This window comes from Plasmodium yoelii (assembly GCF_900002385.2).
Source record: "Plasmodium yoelii strain 17X genome assembly, chromosome: 14".
NCBI lineage: Eukaryota > Apicomplexa > Aconoidasida > Haemosporida > Plasmodiidae > Plasmodium > Plasmodium yoelii.
This window is the reverse complement of record NC_036186.2, coordinates 1,865,808-1,882,225: the sequence shown is the minus strand read 5'-3', so window position 1 is coordinate 1,882,225 and position 16,418 is coordinate 1,865,808. Positions and strand designations below refer to the sequence as shown.

The window sequence follows — 16,418 nt, the reverse complement described above, 5'->3', positions numbered from 1 at the left end:
AAAATAATCTAAATTAAATTTAATTAAATTAAACTTAATTAATGAGAAATACAGTTAAAACGATAAAATAAAAAGAAATAAAATAAAATTAATATATGCGTACCACCCTCTATAAATACGTAGAATAATATATACTGTTATGTAATAATAATATTTGCATATCAAAAGGGTTATTATATATGTATATGATGCAATTTTCTACAATTTCATATTCAATTATCAAAAAAAAAATATTTTGCAGACTAATATATTTTACTGCTTTTTCCAATTTTTAGATTATCTGTTTCTATTTATATATATTACACCACCAATTTTGATAACTATACATATATATCTGTGTCATGTGCTTCTCCCTTTTTCGATTAAGAGGGGGAAAACAATATAAAAATAAATAAATGGATAAACTATGTCATAATTCACAACCCTTATATATATATATATATATATATATATATGTAAAATTTGCTAGCAAGGCAATGAGATTTGCCCTGTGATACAAAAAGGAAACGGTGGGGAAACAACAAATAAAAGATTGGAATAAATGTTTTTTTTTAATATTTTAACCAAAAAATGGTATTATAAATTAGGAAAAGGAAATATATATATATAGAGTAAATAAATAGTAGTAAAATGCAACAATTCATTCAAATATGTTTTAATTAAAAAATAAGGTATACAGAAATAATATTGAAAAAAGGAAGCATGACAACGAAAAAAATAAAATAGTAATAGGGCAAATTAAAAAAAGATATGAGGAAAGATATTGCAATAAATATTGCATTGATAAATTAGTGTTGAACATTGTAATAATAAAGTTTACATAAAACAATTTATATAAAACATATACATATATGTGTGAAAATTTATTATTTATATAAATACACATATCTATCGTGTTCACTGTTTTTGTCATTAGTGTCATCGTTTTTTGGCATGTTTGAATGATCCGCTTTGTCTGTTCTCGAAAAATCTCTATGATCATTACTATCACGATCTTTTATATTTTTTTTTTTCGATTCAGAATAATTACTATTATCATAATCACTATCTCGTTTACCTTTTCCTTTTGTTTTTTCTTTGGTTTTACTTTTGTATTTATTTTTCATTTTATCTTTATCTTTATCCTTTTCTTTTTCTTTCTCTTTCTCTTTTGTTTTTTCTCTATTTCGATCTCTATCCTTATCTCTATCCCTATCTCTATCTCGATCCCGATCTCTATCCCTATCTCTATCTTTATCCCTACCTCTATCCTTATCTCTATCCTTATCTCTATCCTTATCTCTATCCCTATCTCTATCTCTATCTCGGGTCTTATCTTTTCTGCTTTTTTCTTTGCTCTTTATTTTATACTTATCATATTTCTTATCTCTGTGATGACTTCGATCCGTTTTCCTGTACTTCCGTTCTCTGCTATCATATGAGTTTCGCTTTCTATAATTATCATCATTCTCATATGTATAGTCTTCTTCATCACCACTATGTTTTCTGTCTCTATAATTTGATTCATTCATTTCATAATCTTCATCATGTCCGTACATATTATGCATGTCTGCTCTTTCACGTGAGTTATATGGTTCAGACATTCCTCTATGAGATCCTACGTCATTATATTTGTGGATTCGATGTTTTTTGTTTCGTATATTTGTAGATGAATATTCATCATCATTATATTCTCCCTTATAATTATCTTTATTATAATCCTTTCCATAATTACTGTCATTTTCACGATTATCACTGGGACTATTATGATTTATGATATTTTCATCATGACTACGATAATCTTCTTCATAAGTTTGACCTTTTTTATAATTACCATTTTCTTCAATTGGTAAATCAGATTTATTTAATTTTGACTTTAATTTATTAATATATTTATTTAATCTTGTATTTTTTTTTTCTAATTTATTATTTTGTTCAGCAATTTTTGTATATTTTTTTGTTAAATCTGCTAATTGTTGACTTAATAATTCATTATCTTCATCGATATCTACATTTAATTCCTTTAATGCTTTTAATTCATTTTTATAAAAAGATATTTGTTGTTTTAAATTTATTATTTGTATTGATATTGGTTGTAATGTATTTTCTTCTAATGTTTTACCTAATTCATAATTTTCATCTTGCAACTTTTTACATTTACTAATAAGTCTTTGACCTGCTGTTGCTTGAGCATCAAATGTGCATCCTTGTAATTTTTCTTCGGCTATATTACATTTTCTTGTTATTTCGTAGATTTTTTGTCGCAATTCTTTTATTTCTAAATTTATAGATGGATCAATTAATATATTTCTCAGAGAATTTATATTTATTATATCTTTTGATGACTTCCCATCTTCATCTTCATACATATGCATACTTCTCCATTCATTCAAATATGTATGGAACTGACATATTTCCTTTTCCAGGGAAGATATACATGCAAGGTACACATGCTCTCTTTTCTGAAGGTTAAAATAGGAGGGGAAAAATAGGAATATTATTATATCGCAAACGTATTTTATTTCATATATACATTATATATATATAATATATATACAGTTTCATGAGGGGGGAAACCATACCCCATACATAAATATAGGAGGCTATTTTATGAATAGGAAACATTCTATAGAATAAACCATTTATGCTCACTTTTTATTTTTTTTAATTTTTTTTTTTTTTACCTTAAACTCATTAAGATACTCATTTAAATTATCTTCTGCACAATCATTTGTTTCATCATTAATAATTGCATAAGGGTTTTCTTGAGACATTTTTATAATATTTACTGTATTATTATTTTTTGCAAATTTATGTTTTGTTTTTTTTTAAAAATCGAATTCCTTACCAGTGATTACCATAGGAACATATATTTTTATGCATATGGTGTAGATATGAATTGCACAAATGATACAAGATATATATTATAATGTGATATAATTTGATGAATTCATATATATGGTATATATAACATACATATACAATATAAGTATAGTATGTTATATATACCATATATATGATATACGAACTCAAGATTAAATATATTTTATATGTTATGAAAAAACGCATTGATTCCTCATCATTTTGAAAAGTTCAATTAATAATTGCCAAAAATTAAAAAAATATTTAAATTCCAATATATATTATATTAATTTATATTTATTAAGTTATACCTAAAATTAGTTTCAAAGAATTTGAATTTTGAGGGTATCAATAATGAAAAAATTAAAAGGGGCGCAAAAGAAAAAAAAAACCTATATATAATATATTTATATGTATTTAATATTCATACAATACTATTTCAAATATATTAGCGGAAATGTACCTACATATTTTTTACAAAATTTATTATTCCAAGTTTTAATTTGCTTTTCAATTTTTTTTATAAACAAATAATTAACAAGTTTATTATTATAATATATTTTTTTCTCCTCGAAAATTTAAAATTGCTTCATATGTATATAATTATGTATGCGAAACACATTTTGACGAATATCCATATATTAATATTTAAATACAATAGAGCAAATAAGGATACAAAGAAATTTAAAATACAGATAAAATCTTAGGTTAATAAAAATTGTACAAAATTATTAAATTAAGGATATCCCTTGAAATATTTCTAAGTGTATATTTTTTTTTGGCGCACAATATATATTAATTAGGGAAAAATATAAAAAATATTTATTAAAAAAACGAAAAAATTGTACCTTTTGAAATTTTATGCTTTACCCTTTTATTTAACATATAAAAATAAAATTATTGAAAAAAAACACAAAAATGTAATCTATAATTATTTTTTGTTTTTTCGAATTTTTATTTTAGTAAAAAATATTAATACATATAATTATGTTTATATGTTCTACTTGTATCCATTTTTTTTAATTTTATCTGTTTAAAAAATATTGAAGAGTTCGTAAAAAGTTGGTCGATGAATTTTGTACAAATAGTATATTCTATATAATAATTATAATATAAAAAAATACATACATGCACATATGTTCACATGTACACACAGATATATAACTTAAAAGGTAGACATAAGAGAGTTTCAAAAAGGAATAAAATATTTTTTTTTTATTCTTCCTTGTTTGCTCGAGCATTAAAATATGCTATATGCTTATGCAATAGCATAAAATTATTTATGACTCTATGATAATATAAAAAAAAATGTTCACTGAAAAACTTAAAAGTAAAATGATTCTGTTCCGATTCATATCACTTTGTTTTATTATGTTATTCTGATTCTATATTCATTGACGTGGATAATTATAATTAGGATATGAATTATACTGCATATTTGTTTTCATATAATTTGGATCATTTGCTGGATTCATTGGAGGTGGTGGGGATTGACCATAATTCATTGGTGGGCAATTGCTTGTACTCATATTTTTTAGAGGAGGAGCATTTGGATTATTCATCATATTTGCATTATAATTTGGAAAATTTCCAACTTTATTCATTCCACTTGTTTCATTAGATGTTGGTGGAAATGCTGGAGGAGGTGGACCAGGTATTTGCTGTGAACTAAAACTCGATTTATTTTCATTCATATTTGGAAATTGACCTGGATTCATTGGGTTTGGTATTTTTGAAAAATTTGGTGGTATAATTTGTGAATTATTATTCATATTATTATTAGCATTTGGAATTGGGGGTGGGTATTGTAATGAATCAGTAGATCCTTTTTGAAATGCTGCATGTGGTGGTCCCATTGGTGGGGCATTTGGTACTCCAACCATATGTGGAGGCGATGGAGGAATATTTGGCTTATTATTCATTGGGTTAAAACTATATGTATTATTATTAGGCATATTATTTACTGGCATTTGAGGTGTTTGTTGATCTGGAGGATATTTCAATGCACCACTTGCATTGTTCATTTGGTTTGGTATTTGTTGGCCTGGAAAATTAGGATTATCAGAAGATTGAGTTTTCTCAATTGGGTTTAGTTGTGGTGGGGGTACAGAACCTACAAAAAAAAAAAAAAAAAAAACACATTTTATTAATTTTTTGCGATATATGTATTTTCCACATGTACAAAATTATGTTCTCCATCTACATACCTAATGGGACGTTTTTCGGAGGAGCCATATTTGGATTCATTGGATTAGGGTTTAGAGGTGGAGCAAGGGGGGAAGTTCCTTGGCCATAGGGATTATTTTTAAATGTATTATTTGGTATAGTTGGAGGTGGACCTTGTAATGATGAATGTTTTAACATGTTTTGTTCCTCTTGCATCATTGGATTATTTACATTCATATTTTTAGGAATTTTAGAATTATCTACCATTTCATTGCCATATGGCATATTATTTATTTGATTAGAATAATTCATATTATTGTTTAACATATGTTGACCTTCTGTATTCATATATGGTGGATTGTTATTATATACATTCATGTTATCAGTATTTTCTAGGGGTACATCGACATTATTAACATTAGCAACGCTTTCGCTCATTTTTTTCTTTTCATTATCTGATAAATTACATATTTCTTCCCAAACACCTTCCATATTTTCTTTATATAAATAAGAATTTTCATTGCTACATGCTATTGCTAATATAGTTCCATTTGGAGACCAACTAATTTTATGAACTTTATGTTCCAATTTTATAATTTGCCCATTTTTCCACCTATTATTACTTGCATCTTCTATCCATAATATAACGATTTTTTCATCCGAACAAGATGCGATCATATTTGTAGAATCATTTAAATTAGGCCTCCATGCAACATCTTTTATTAATGAATTATGAGGTTTATCATTCATTTGAAATATTTTATGAAACTCTTTTGTATTATTGTCAAACATCCATATAATAACTTGATTGTCATATCCTCCAGAAACTAATTTAAATGAATTTATAGCATCATTAGTATCATTTAAGTTTTTATTTTCTGATATCAAATTAAATGGCTTTTCCCAACTTAAACATGATACACCATTTAAATGGGCTCTTACACTATTTTTATACCAACCCCCTTCAGTTGATCCTTTATTAAAATTATAAGATATTATACTTAAAGTCCCATCTAAACATGCACATCCTAAATGTAAACCATATTCCGATGGAGACCATTCAATATAATTAACACTACTTTTATGTTCATTATTTATATATATCATATCATATCTATTTATACTCACTTCTTTATATATTATAACACTTTTATCATAAGAACAGCTAGCTAACAAGCTTCCATATTTTGGATGAGACCAACATACCTTCCAAACAGCAGAAGTATGATCTCTTATCTCAGCTATACATACAGGCTCTCTTGCCAAACTTACATCAAATATTTTTACAGTATTGTCATTAGAGCATGTTGCCAATTTCTTGCTATAATAATCTAATTCACAATCGTTAATTGATTTGGTGTGATTTGAATCAAATACAATTAATTCGCTCATCTTCAGTTTCACAAATAATTTAGCCGTTCAAAAGAAAAAAGTAAATAAAATAGTAAATATATATATAGTAAATATATATATATGCTTATCAGTTAAGCACATAAAAATGCGAGTTAATGATTCGGAAAATAGTTAAATATGTCCCGTAAGTATGCATTTATATATACAATACTAAAAGTGTCGTTAGCAACGGAAAAAAAGTCACGACAACGTTTTACTGGTTACATTTTATCATGCATACGTAGATGCATATATATGTATGTGAACATATAAAAGTATATATAAATATTTTTTATTTCCTCAAAAGGGTAATAAACAAAATTTGCTTGTAATCATGTACCTATACATGACAAATATAAGTACATCAAAATTCAAAGAGCAAAAATTGAACTTTTCAATTTTTCTGGTTATATATTGAGGGTAAAAATTCGTACTCCCGCGAATTCTTACAAGCAAAAATTGAGCAAGGAAATAAACATGTAAAAAAAACAATTAAATCTAAAAAAAGAAAGAAAAGAAAAACAATAAAAAATATAATTGTATAAAATATCAAATAAAAATAAAATAATACCTTATAATATATGCTTTGTAATTTCTTCTATCCCATAAATTTAAAAATATATAATTTTTTTTTTTTTTTTAATTTATTATCACCCAGCCACGAATTATACATATTGGTATGCATAATATATTCGCACTCCCAAACATTTGCCCCTTATAAATACATTATTACATAGCCTTAACCTTAAAAATATTATATATATATAACGCTAAAATTAAAAACATTAATTTGAAAATAATCAATGAATCGAAATTATTAAACAATTTCATACATATTTTATTTAAAAAATGTTTTAGTTAAAAATATATTATATACATAAGAATAGGTACAATTTTCTAAAGTTTTAAAAAAATCTTTATTGTGAAGAAATTATGAAAATGGTTTAAGGTTGTGAAATTTTTATTTATTTATTTTTTATTTCCATATTATGATTTCACAAAAAAGAAAACTAAGACACCTTTGCTTTATTATATTGCAAATGTTATGGTTAAAATATTTTCCTGATATCTTGAACTTATAACGCTGTAAAACATTATGACAATATTGTACGTAAAGAAAAAATAATAGAACAAATGAGTGTGGACAATAATATATATTTCATTTAAATACCACATTTATTTACGTAATTTGTAAAAAAATTAAGGCAAAAAAAAATCATAATGTATATTTTGAAGTTTTTAAATGTTCATTGTGTAGCTTGATTAATAACATTTAAAAAAAATAAAACAATAAAACTTTTGATAAATAAAATAATTTTAGTTTGGTTTATCTGTAAAATATTTATAATTTTATTTGGAATAAAAAATAATGCAAATAAGTTGCTTAAAAAAATGTATACTTCCTAAAAACAATATTGGAAGCATACCTCGTTATATATGTATATATGGACTTAGACAGAATATACATATTCAACTTATTTAAATTACAAAACATTAAATGGTTTACCCATATTCATACAGTTGTAAATATCATAATTATAAAAAAAAAATGAAACTAAAACACAAGAAAATAAGGAATAGGTACAATGAGAAATGACATTAACATTTTACACTAAAAAACGGATTTTTAAAATATATGAAATGATTAAAATGAATTAATCAAAAAAACGCTTTACTATGAATTAAATTATTCCGTTATTTTGTTGTATTGTAATTCCATTTTTTTAATTTACAAAAAAAAAATATTAAATATAATACACATATATATATATGTAATACACAAATAATGAGTTTTGTTATCATATCTCACTAGTACTTTATCATTCTTTCCGTTCAAAAATCGCTAAAAAAAAACCATCCATGGATTTCGATTGTGGCAAAGAATGAAATGGCGGCTCAGATAAATAAAGGTTGTGTTTTTGACAAAAATATTTTGCTTGATGCACATTTTCAGCATCCAATATACTACATGTTATGTATACAATTTTACCATTTTTTTTAAGATAAAATAAAGCTTTTTCAAAAATTTTTCTTTGTAAATTCATATATTCATACAATTTTTCATTTGTAAATTTATACTTCATTTCTGGGTTTCTTCTTAATGCACCTGTACCAGTACATGGAGCATCAACAACTACGATATCCATATATCCAAATAATTTTTTTAATAAAATATGATTTGAGTTTAAAAGAATATAATTTTGAATTCCAGCACGCCTTAATCGAATTTTTGCTTGTGATAACATTCTATCTCGTATATCATGTAAATATATTTTCCCTGTATTTTCCATAGAACCTGAAAAAGCTAATGTTTTTCCACCTGACCCAGCACAATAATCAAGTACTTTATCACCTGGTTTGACAGGTATTTTTGAACTAACTATTTGACTTGCTTCATCTTGAATTTCAAAATACCCTTTTTTGTATTCATGAATATTTTTTAATATTTGATTTTTTGTTAATAATAATCCACTTGGGGAATTTACGCACTTCTCAACACTAATACCTTTGCTCATTAAATTTTTATACAAATCATTTCTAGATATTTTATTAGTATTAACTCGTAAAAAAATAGGCGCCTTTTCATTCAAAATCGACATTAAAGTAATGCTTTTTTTTTCACCATAACAGTTTACAAGTTGGTCATATAATTCCTTTGGGAAAGAGTACCTGACATGTGCAGGAATTTTCTCATTATTCATTTCGTATTTCCATCTGCAATTTATCGGAAAAAATATATATTATAAATTTATGATAAGTTTAATGCCTAAATAAATATATACATATATATTTTATATGGCTTTATTTGTGTTATTACTTATCCGATGAAAAATATGTTTTTATTATATTGGTGTACAATGAAACAGGGGAAGATAGGTATGCCAAAAGAGTTTTATTTTTTATAATGTTGTAGACATGTTCTGAAATATAAGGTTTATCTCTATTCTTTATGTTATTACTTTTAAAATATAAACGCATATAAATGTCCAAAGGGGACATGAAATTAAAATTATTTAATGCATTTTCAATGTGACGCAATCTGGTACTATTCATTATATTGTAATATGTAGTAATATAATCTATTATTATATTGTATTATATTTTATGTTTTTCTTTTTTATTTTACTAAAAGATAACATTATACCAACCATATGATAGCAATCACTGAAATAGTGGGTGTTTATAATACCGTTTTTTATATATACCAATATTCCTATAAACTTTATATTTTTTTCATAATTAATATTTCTATAATATTTTACTAATTTCCAAATGTTATATAATAAAATAAAAAAGTTTATTCCTTTAAGTTTATTGTAAATAACATAATATATTCTCTCTTATATGAAAATGCGAATAAAATTAAGTTGCATGGAATTGCATTCTTAGAACATCACCAAATTTTTGAATGTAACTAAAAAGAAAAAAAAAATCATATCATTGTGTACTTTTAATTATAGTTAAATCATTTTTATGAAATTCATCAATTTATTGTCGTTTTTTTTTTTACAATAGTTAACAAAAATAAAAAACATATTCACCTATAAATGTTTGTATATTTAAGTCACGAGAAAAAAGTAAATATATATGTATTAGTGCTCATATTATGTATACATATATATATATAAATAATTTTCTCCACAAATTGTGATGTTTTTTGGACTGCTATAAATAAAAAAAAATTTGTAAAATTATTTTTAAAAACAAAAGAAAGTGGAAGAAAATCTAGAATATAAAATTGGAACGCATTTCATATATTATTTTATCTTTTTTTTAAAGTATTTATTAAAATGTATTCAAATGAATACGCCCCCTAAAAATTTTATGAATAAAATTATATACATATTTTAGAATTCATATATTTTTTGTTATTAATCAAGAGTTAGGAAGAGTTATCACACGCCCATAAATATTTCGAGTTATATTTTTAACCTTATAAAACATATGAGGAATACAAACAATTATTTTTTGACAATCTTTGTATAGAGGAAGGAAGAATAAAAGATATATCTCAATGTAATAAAATTTACATTCCACAACTGTATATATATATATATATATATATATATACGTGATTATGCTCAGATATGCATGATTAAGTATACATATAAATGAGGGATAAACGTCGAAATACAGAAAATTGTGATATAGGAAAGTAAATAACAAAAAAATGGAACAGAACAAAGTAATGCTAATTTATGACAACTATGATATACTTTGCATAAATGCGGATAATGAAAGATGTGAAAATAAGTTTGAACAATCAATTAAAGATAATGAGAAAAAGATATGTATGCTTAAAAATGGAAATTTTTTAATTTTAAATGCAAATAGAAAAATTATAACGCAATATTCATCCACAAAAAGTAATGCAATATATACAAAACATTTACGCGTATATATAAATGTAATTAAATTAACAAAAAATGAAAAATTAATTTTTGGAGGTGATAAAACAGGAAATATATATATATGGTCTTCTATAACAGGATTATTAATTAGTTCATTTCAGGCACATTTTGGATGTATAAAAGATATAATAATTGATCAAACATTAAATGTTATATATACATATAGTGATGATAATATAATTCATGTATATAATTTACATGACATGTTAAGAAAAAAAAGTGCAACTAAACCAATGTTATTTTATCAACATGATATAAATACAAGTATAAAGCAAATTCTCCCAATAACACCAAATATATATGATTCATATTTTACATTAATTTCCTTAACTAATGATGGAAGTTTATATATTTGGGGATTAAAAACAAATCAACCAATACAAATATTAAAAACATATTCAATGAATTGTTCATATATATGTTCAAATCACCCATTTAATACACATTTGTATTTATGTAAAGGCAATAAAATATTTCGAATACCAATTGCTAGTTTGCTTGAAAATGGGCATGAACATAGCAACGAATGTAAAGAATGTAAAAAACCGAACCTTGAAAAAATAAATAAATGTAATAGTGATTATGTAAAAATAATAAAGAATGATGAACAAGATAACAAATCATACAAAGATGAAAATTTTAAAGATAATAAACTTTTAAAAAACTATTCTCAAAATAATCCATATTTTAATTTAAAAAATTTTACTACATTTATAGGTCATAAAAATGATATAATAAAATGTTATGTTAATGACAAAAATCAATTTATGATTTCTTTAGGTAAAGATGGCTTAAAAATATGGGATATATATAATTGTTATCCTATAAAAACATTAAAATATGGAGGAAATGTTATCGATTTTTATGTCCCATCAAATAAACAATTTTCTTACTTAGTAGAATTACCAAATTTAGTTCTTGAATATGAAGATGATACAAAAATAAATATTATTGATGAAATTAGTCAAACCACGATTCCAGAAGAATATAACCAAATCTTTAAAAATGATGAAAGTTTATTGATTAATATGGCAACTACATTTGCTCAACATGGCATATATTAATAACAATCTGTCATCCCCAAAATACAAATTTTTTTTTAGTTCCTTATATGCAAAGCATTGTATGAAATACCTAATATTTTGAACTATTGTATAAGGATGGTGCTACATACAATGGATGTATTAATATGTGTATGAATATTTACATTTTGAAGAATAATAATATTTTCATTCTTATTTTTGTTTTTGTTTACATGTGTGGATGTGTTTGCATATATTTTTTAAATCAATTATGTGATACATATCTACAAAAAATGTTATAGAGGAGAATAAATTGAATTCCGTTAACAATCCTACACATCCATAATTATCTAAAAATTTGCTACAACATTTTTTTATCATATTGTTTTTCATAATATTTTATAAATTATAATTTTTTTTTTTATTTCGTCTTTTGGAATGATACCTCAAATTTATAAAGCTAAAATTTCAATAATAAAAATATGTTTCTTAATATTTATATTTTATTTGTCAATAATTTTTTAATTTTCACTAAAAAGAACAATTCAAATTATGAATAAAAAATATCTTAATACAATAAAACAAATAACCCCTAAATAATAGTTTCATACCATCCGATATTTCACAATTTTATTCCTTTGCATATGTTCAAAACAATAAATTCAATCTCTTTTCATTATATTCACATACATATTAATAATTTAACATTTTATTAAAAGAAAGTTTTTCATGTGATAATATATTATAAATAAATAAATATATATATACATATACATATATAATAGGTTAATAAATCCAAATTCTTATGGAGACTTTTCTTTTTTAATTCGATTTTTTTTTCTTTTAATGCATAAAAAAATTCATATGATTACCATATGCTTTACTGTAATTTAATTTATATTTTATTATTGTTTATTATTACAGTTATATTCTTTCTTTGCATATTCTATAATTTAATGTTTTTGAGAAAAAAGGATAACACTAATTCGCATTTGTATGCATAACACTAAAAGTGTTTTCTACACTTAAGAGCGAATACGTCTTAATAATGTTATTAAATTTACCTTTTTAATCGCCTTATTATAAAAAGAGAAAAATGTTTTTTAAATCCCTTTCAAATATAATTAAACCACGAAAGCAAATAACCACAGCAATTCAAGTTAGTACATACAAATAAATACATACATTCTTATTTCTCATAACTATGTTTTATTTTTTTCATACAAAGGACCAAACATAGAGTATACATATATATATATTTTTTTAATCATATAGAGAAGCTACTTTTCCGATAATGGAAAAATTGTAATACCGCGGCATGGAACTACGATATTATGCGTACGCAAAAACAATGAAGTGGTAAAATTTTATTAAGGAAAATAATATAAAATGTGCGAATATAATGAAAATTCAAGTTCCATTTAAATTATATATCCATATATTCGTTATAATATAACATTTTAAATGTATTATTACACATTGGTTTTTATTTTTTTCGTTTCTAGTGTTTAATCGGTGATGGAATGGTTTCCCAAGGAACAATGGTTTGGGCAAATTGCATGAAAAAATTATTATGTATATAATAATACAGTGTTTATTTTTCACTACGGATAGTTATTTGTTTATCGATATCAATTATTTCCATTTATTCATAATATATCATACATATTCACAATTTTTTAGATAGTTAAAGGAAACGCGAAAAAAATAAGAAGGCTAAAAGATAACATTTTAATGGGTTTCGCAGGTGCTACAGCAGATTGTTTTACCTTATTAGACAAATTCGAAACCAAAATTGATGAATATCCAAGTAAATAATTTTTATTTTAGTATACATAAGAAACTGGAGCGTTTAAATATTTATATTTTTGCATGAAAGTATAATAGTTTTAATATACAAACATAAATATATATACATTTTTGTTCTATTTGTGGATGTGCAGATCAACTTCTGAGAAGCTGTGTTGAATTAGCCAAATTATGGAGAACTGATAGATATTTACGACATTTGGAAGCAGTATTAATAGTGGCCGACAAGGACACTTTATTAGAGGTAACTGGAAATGGTGACGTTTTAGAACCATCTGGAAATGTTTTAGGCACAGGATCGGGAGGTCCATATGCAATGGCAGCCGCACGGGCTTTATACGATATCGAAAATTTATCTGCTAAGGACATTGCTTATAAAGCTATGAATATTGCAGCTGATATGTGCTGTCACACGAATCATAACTTTATATGCGAAACATTGTAGAATTATTTTTTTTATCGTGCATATGTTTATATAAACAAATGAATTTGTATATATATGCATAAATATATATGTTTGTAGTAATAAATTCATGCATCCCTCCAAAATATATATATGCGAGGCATGGTATGGGCATTGTCCCATTTGCTATTGATTAAAAAAATTCATATTAAATTATTTTTTTTTTATTTTTATATAAAATTATCAATATACTTTCATTTATAATTTTTTTAAATAAACCCTCATTAAAAATACAATGTTTACCTTAAAAAGTATTTAAAAGCTATTATTGTCTAACATTTTTTCATATTAATAATGAACTGAATATGCAGCTATTTTTTTTATATCTAGCTAAAAATATTCTTATAGTAAACAAAAAAAAAAAAAATGAAAAAAATAATGAACATAACAGGATAAGACAAAAGAATGTAATAAGGGACCATTTATGACAGTATATTTTTAAAGCATTTTCAAATTATCTTATTTTTTGTTATGTATCAATTATATAATAAAATGATATTTATTGCTTAGAATTTTCTCATATTTTAAGCCATTTCTATACGATTTACATTTATATGTTATTAAAAAAAATGTTTTTTTTATTTATTATATATACATGTAAATACTTGCAAATGCATAAACGCCTGAATGTTCAGGCAATATATATGATTTTTTTATAAAAAAAGAAAAAAAAAAAAAAAATAAATAGCACCAATATGCAACGGTATAAAAAAAATGGACAACAGAAGAATCTTTATATGTGTGTAAACAAATGATTTTATATTTTAATAATGAAAATTGATATATATAAAAAAACAACAGTGCCGAAATCCTATAAAATATTTAAATGACAAAAAATATATATAATACGCATGTAAACATATATATATATGTATAATGTAAAATTCTTAAAAAATTATTTGTCTTATAAATTGTTATTAAGCATGTTTTTTTTAGCTTGTAATAATCATATATCCATATATTTTTAAATGGACATTTGTTCTATTATAATCATTATTTGTTCATTCGTGTGTAGATAATAATATCCATTATAAATATTTATTTATTTACAAACTAAATATTATACTTTTGTATTTTATCATTATTTTTTATTTCACTGCACACATATATATGTACACTTTTTTGTTCGCACCATTCATTTATTTGTTTGATAATTGTGAATATTATTATATAATTTGCTAGAAAATGGAACATTATAATTATGCTGGATTGAGTTCCGAACGTTTGGACCATTTAAAAAATCTTGATATCAGAAAAAGATCTGTATTTAATGGAAATAATTTTTCATGTGGTAATAACATTTATGAAATTTTGCATAATTGCCCTAATGAGAAAAAACATATAGCAGATGAATGTTTTTTAAAATACAATCGCAAACACAGAAGCAATGATATGAATTATGCAGGTTTGCAATCAGAAATTAAAAATGATATCGATATAAGAAATAGAAGAGTTAAACATGATATAAACAACCATGGGGGAATATTAAAGGACATTATACAAAATAATGTAAGTGGTACAGAATTAAATGATTCAAAACGTTTTTTTTCTGACAAAGGACATGTATTAACACCGAAAAGAGCATTATCTAGGCATGTTAATGATAGTGAAATCGATAAATATTTTTCTACGAAATATGCGGTAACAGATAAATCAAGTGGTAGAACAGAAATTATGGTGGAAAGAAAGCCTGGTTGTTCCAATATTATTGTTCAAAACTTTTCAGAATTTGATGCATATGCAACTTATAAAAAACAAGATGCTAGAAAAAACAGAAGGGACTCGTTTGTTCATACCAAAATGGTAATTAATAAATACGAATTTAATTGCTTGTGTTTTTTTTTGGGTATAATCGTGTTGTGTGGTAATAAATATGGTTTTATAATAAATATCATGCTTTTTTCTCAACATAAACACGTGTGTACATATTTCTATTCATATAATTTTTTTGGATTTTTAGGGAATAGTTCCAAGAGACGATGCATCCAGTACCAATAAGAGCAGCAAAGCACAAGCCATATTTACTGACATTCATAGAAGTGATAACATAGCTCCAGATAAATATTGGCTGTGCCCAACAGTTGAAAGTGAAAATAAAAATAAACTAAATATTAGATAATCATATTTTTTGTGATTTGTTTTTTAAACTTTTTTAAAATTATATGACAAAAAAAGAAACAATGAATATGTATTACATGAGCACATATATTTATATATATGATTTTAATTCAAGGTGCAACAAACATTTACATATATTTATAAAATTAATAATTATATAATTTTTCTTCGGGTTATTAAAACACTGTTAAAGAT

The 16,418-nt window shown here is 23.9% G+C and overlaps 6 protein-coding genes across 6 annotated transcripts; 3 read left to right on the top strand and 3 right to left on the bottom strand.

The window, feature by feature from the left end:
• Nucleotides 1–866: 866 nt before the first annotated feature.
• On the bottom strand, nt 867–2,753 carry PY17X_1448000 (pre-mRNA-splicing regulator, putative; the record flags this gene model as incomplete). The annotated part of the gene is made up of 2 exons (XM_724262.1): nt 867–2,441; nt 2,664–2,753. The coding sequence occupies 2 exons, from the start codon at nt 2,751–2,753 to the stop codon at nt 867–869; spliced, it is 1,665 nt and encodes a 554-aa protein (XP_729355.1).
• Nucleotides 2,754–4,232: 1,479 nt separating this feature from the next.
• On the bottom strand, nt 4,233–6,399 carry PY17X_1447900 (protein transport protein SEC13, putative; the record flags this gene model as incomplete). Its single annotated transcript, XM_022957637.1, has 2 exons — nt 4,233–4,954; nt 5,049–6,399. 2 exons carry the CDS (start codon nt 6,397–6,399, stop codon nt 4,233–4,235), a joined length of 2,073 nt encoding a protein of 690 aa, XP_022812994.1.
• A 1,820-nt stretch (nt 6,400–8,219) lies between these two features.
• Nucleotides 8,220–9,453, bottom strand: PY17X_1447800 (sun-family protein, putative; the record flags this gene model as incomplete). Its single annotated transcript, XM_718883.1, has 2 exons — nt 8,220–9,114; nt 9,218–9,453. 2 exons carry the CDS (start codon nt 9,451–9,453, stop codon nt 8,220–8,222), a joined length of 1,131 nt encoding a protein of 376 aa, XP_723976.1.
• A 1,117-nt stretch (nt 9,454–10,570) lies between these two features.
• PY17X_1447700 (WD repeat-containing protein, putative) lies at nt 10,571–11,875 on the top strand (the record flags this gene model as incomplete). Its single annotated transcript, XM_718882.2, has 1 exon — nt 10,571–11,875. One exon carries the CDS (start codon nt 10,571–10,573, stop codon nt 11,873–11,875), a length of 1,305 nt encoding a protein of 434 aa, XP_723975.2.
• A 1,054-nt stretch (nt 11,876–12,929) lies between these two features.
• PY17X_1447600 (ATP-dependent protease subunit ClpQ, putative) lies at nt 12,930–14,087 on the top strand (the record flags this gene model as incomplete). The annotated part of the gene is made up of 5 exons (XM_022957635.1): nt 12,930–12,992; nt 13,109–13,192; nt 13,339–13,377; nt 13,517–13,643; nt 13,777–14,087. 5 exons carry the CDS (start codon nt 12,930–12,932, stop codon nt 14,085–14,087), a joined length of 624 nt encoding a protein of 207 aa, XP_022812993.1.
• A 1,203-nt stretch (nt 14,088–15,290) lies between these two features.
• PY17X_1447500 (subpellicular microtubule protein 2, putative) lies at nt 15,291–16,224 on the top strand (the record flags this gene model as incomplete). Its single annotated transcript, XM_718880.1, has 2 exons — nt 15,291–15,908; nt 16,066–16,224. 2 exons carry the CDS (start codon nt 15,291–15,293, stop codon nt 16,222–16,224), a joined length of 777 nt encoding a protein of 258 aa, XP_723973.1.
• Nucleotides 16,225–16,418: the final 194 nt, after the last annotated feature.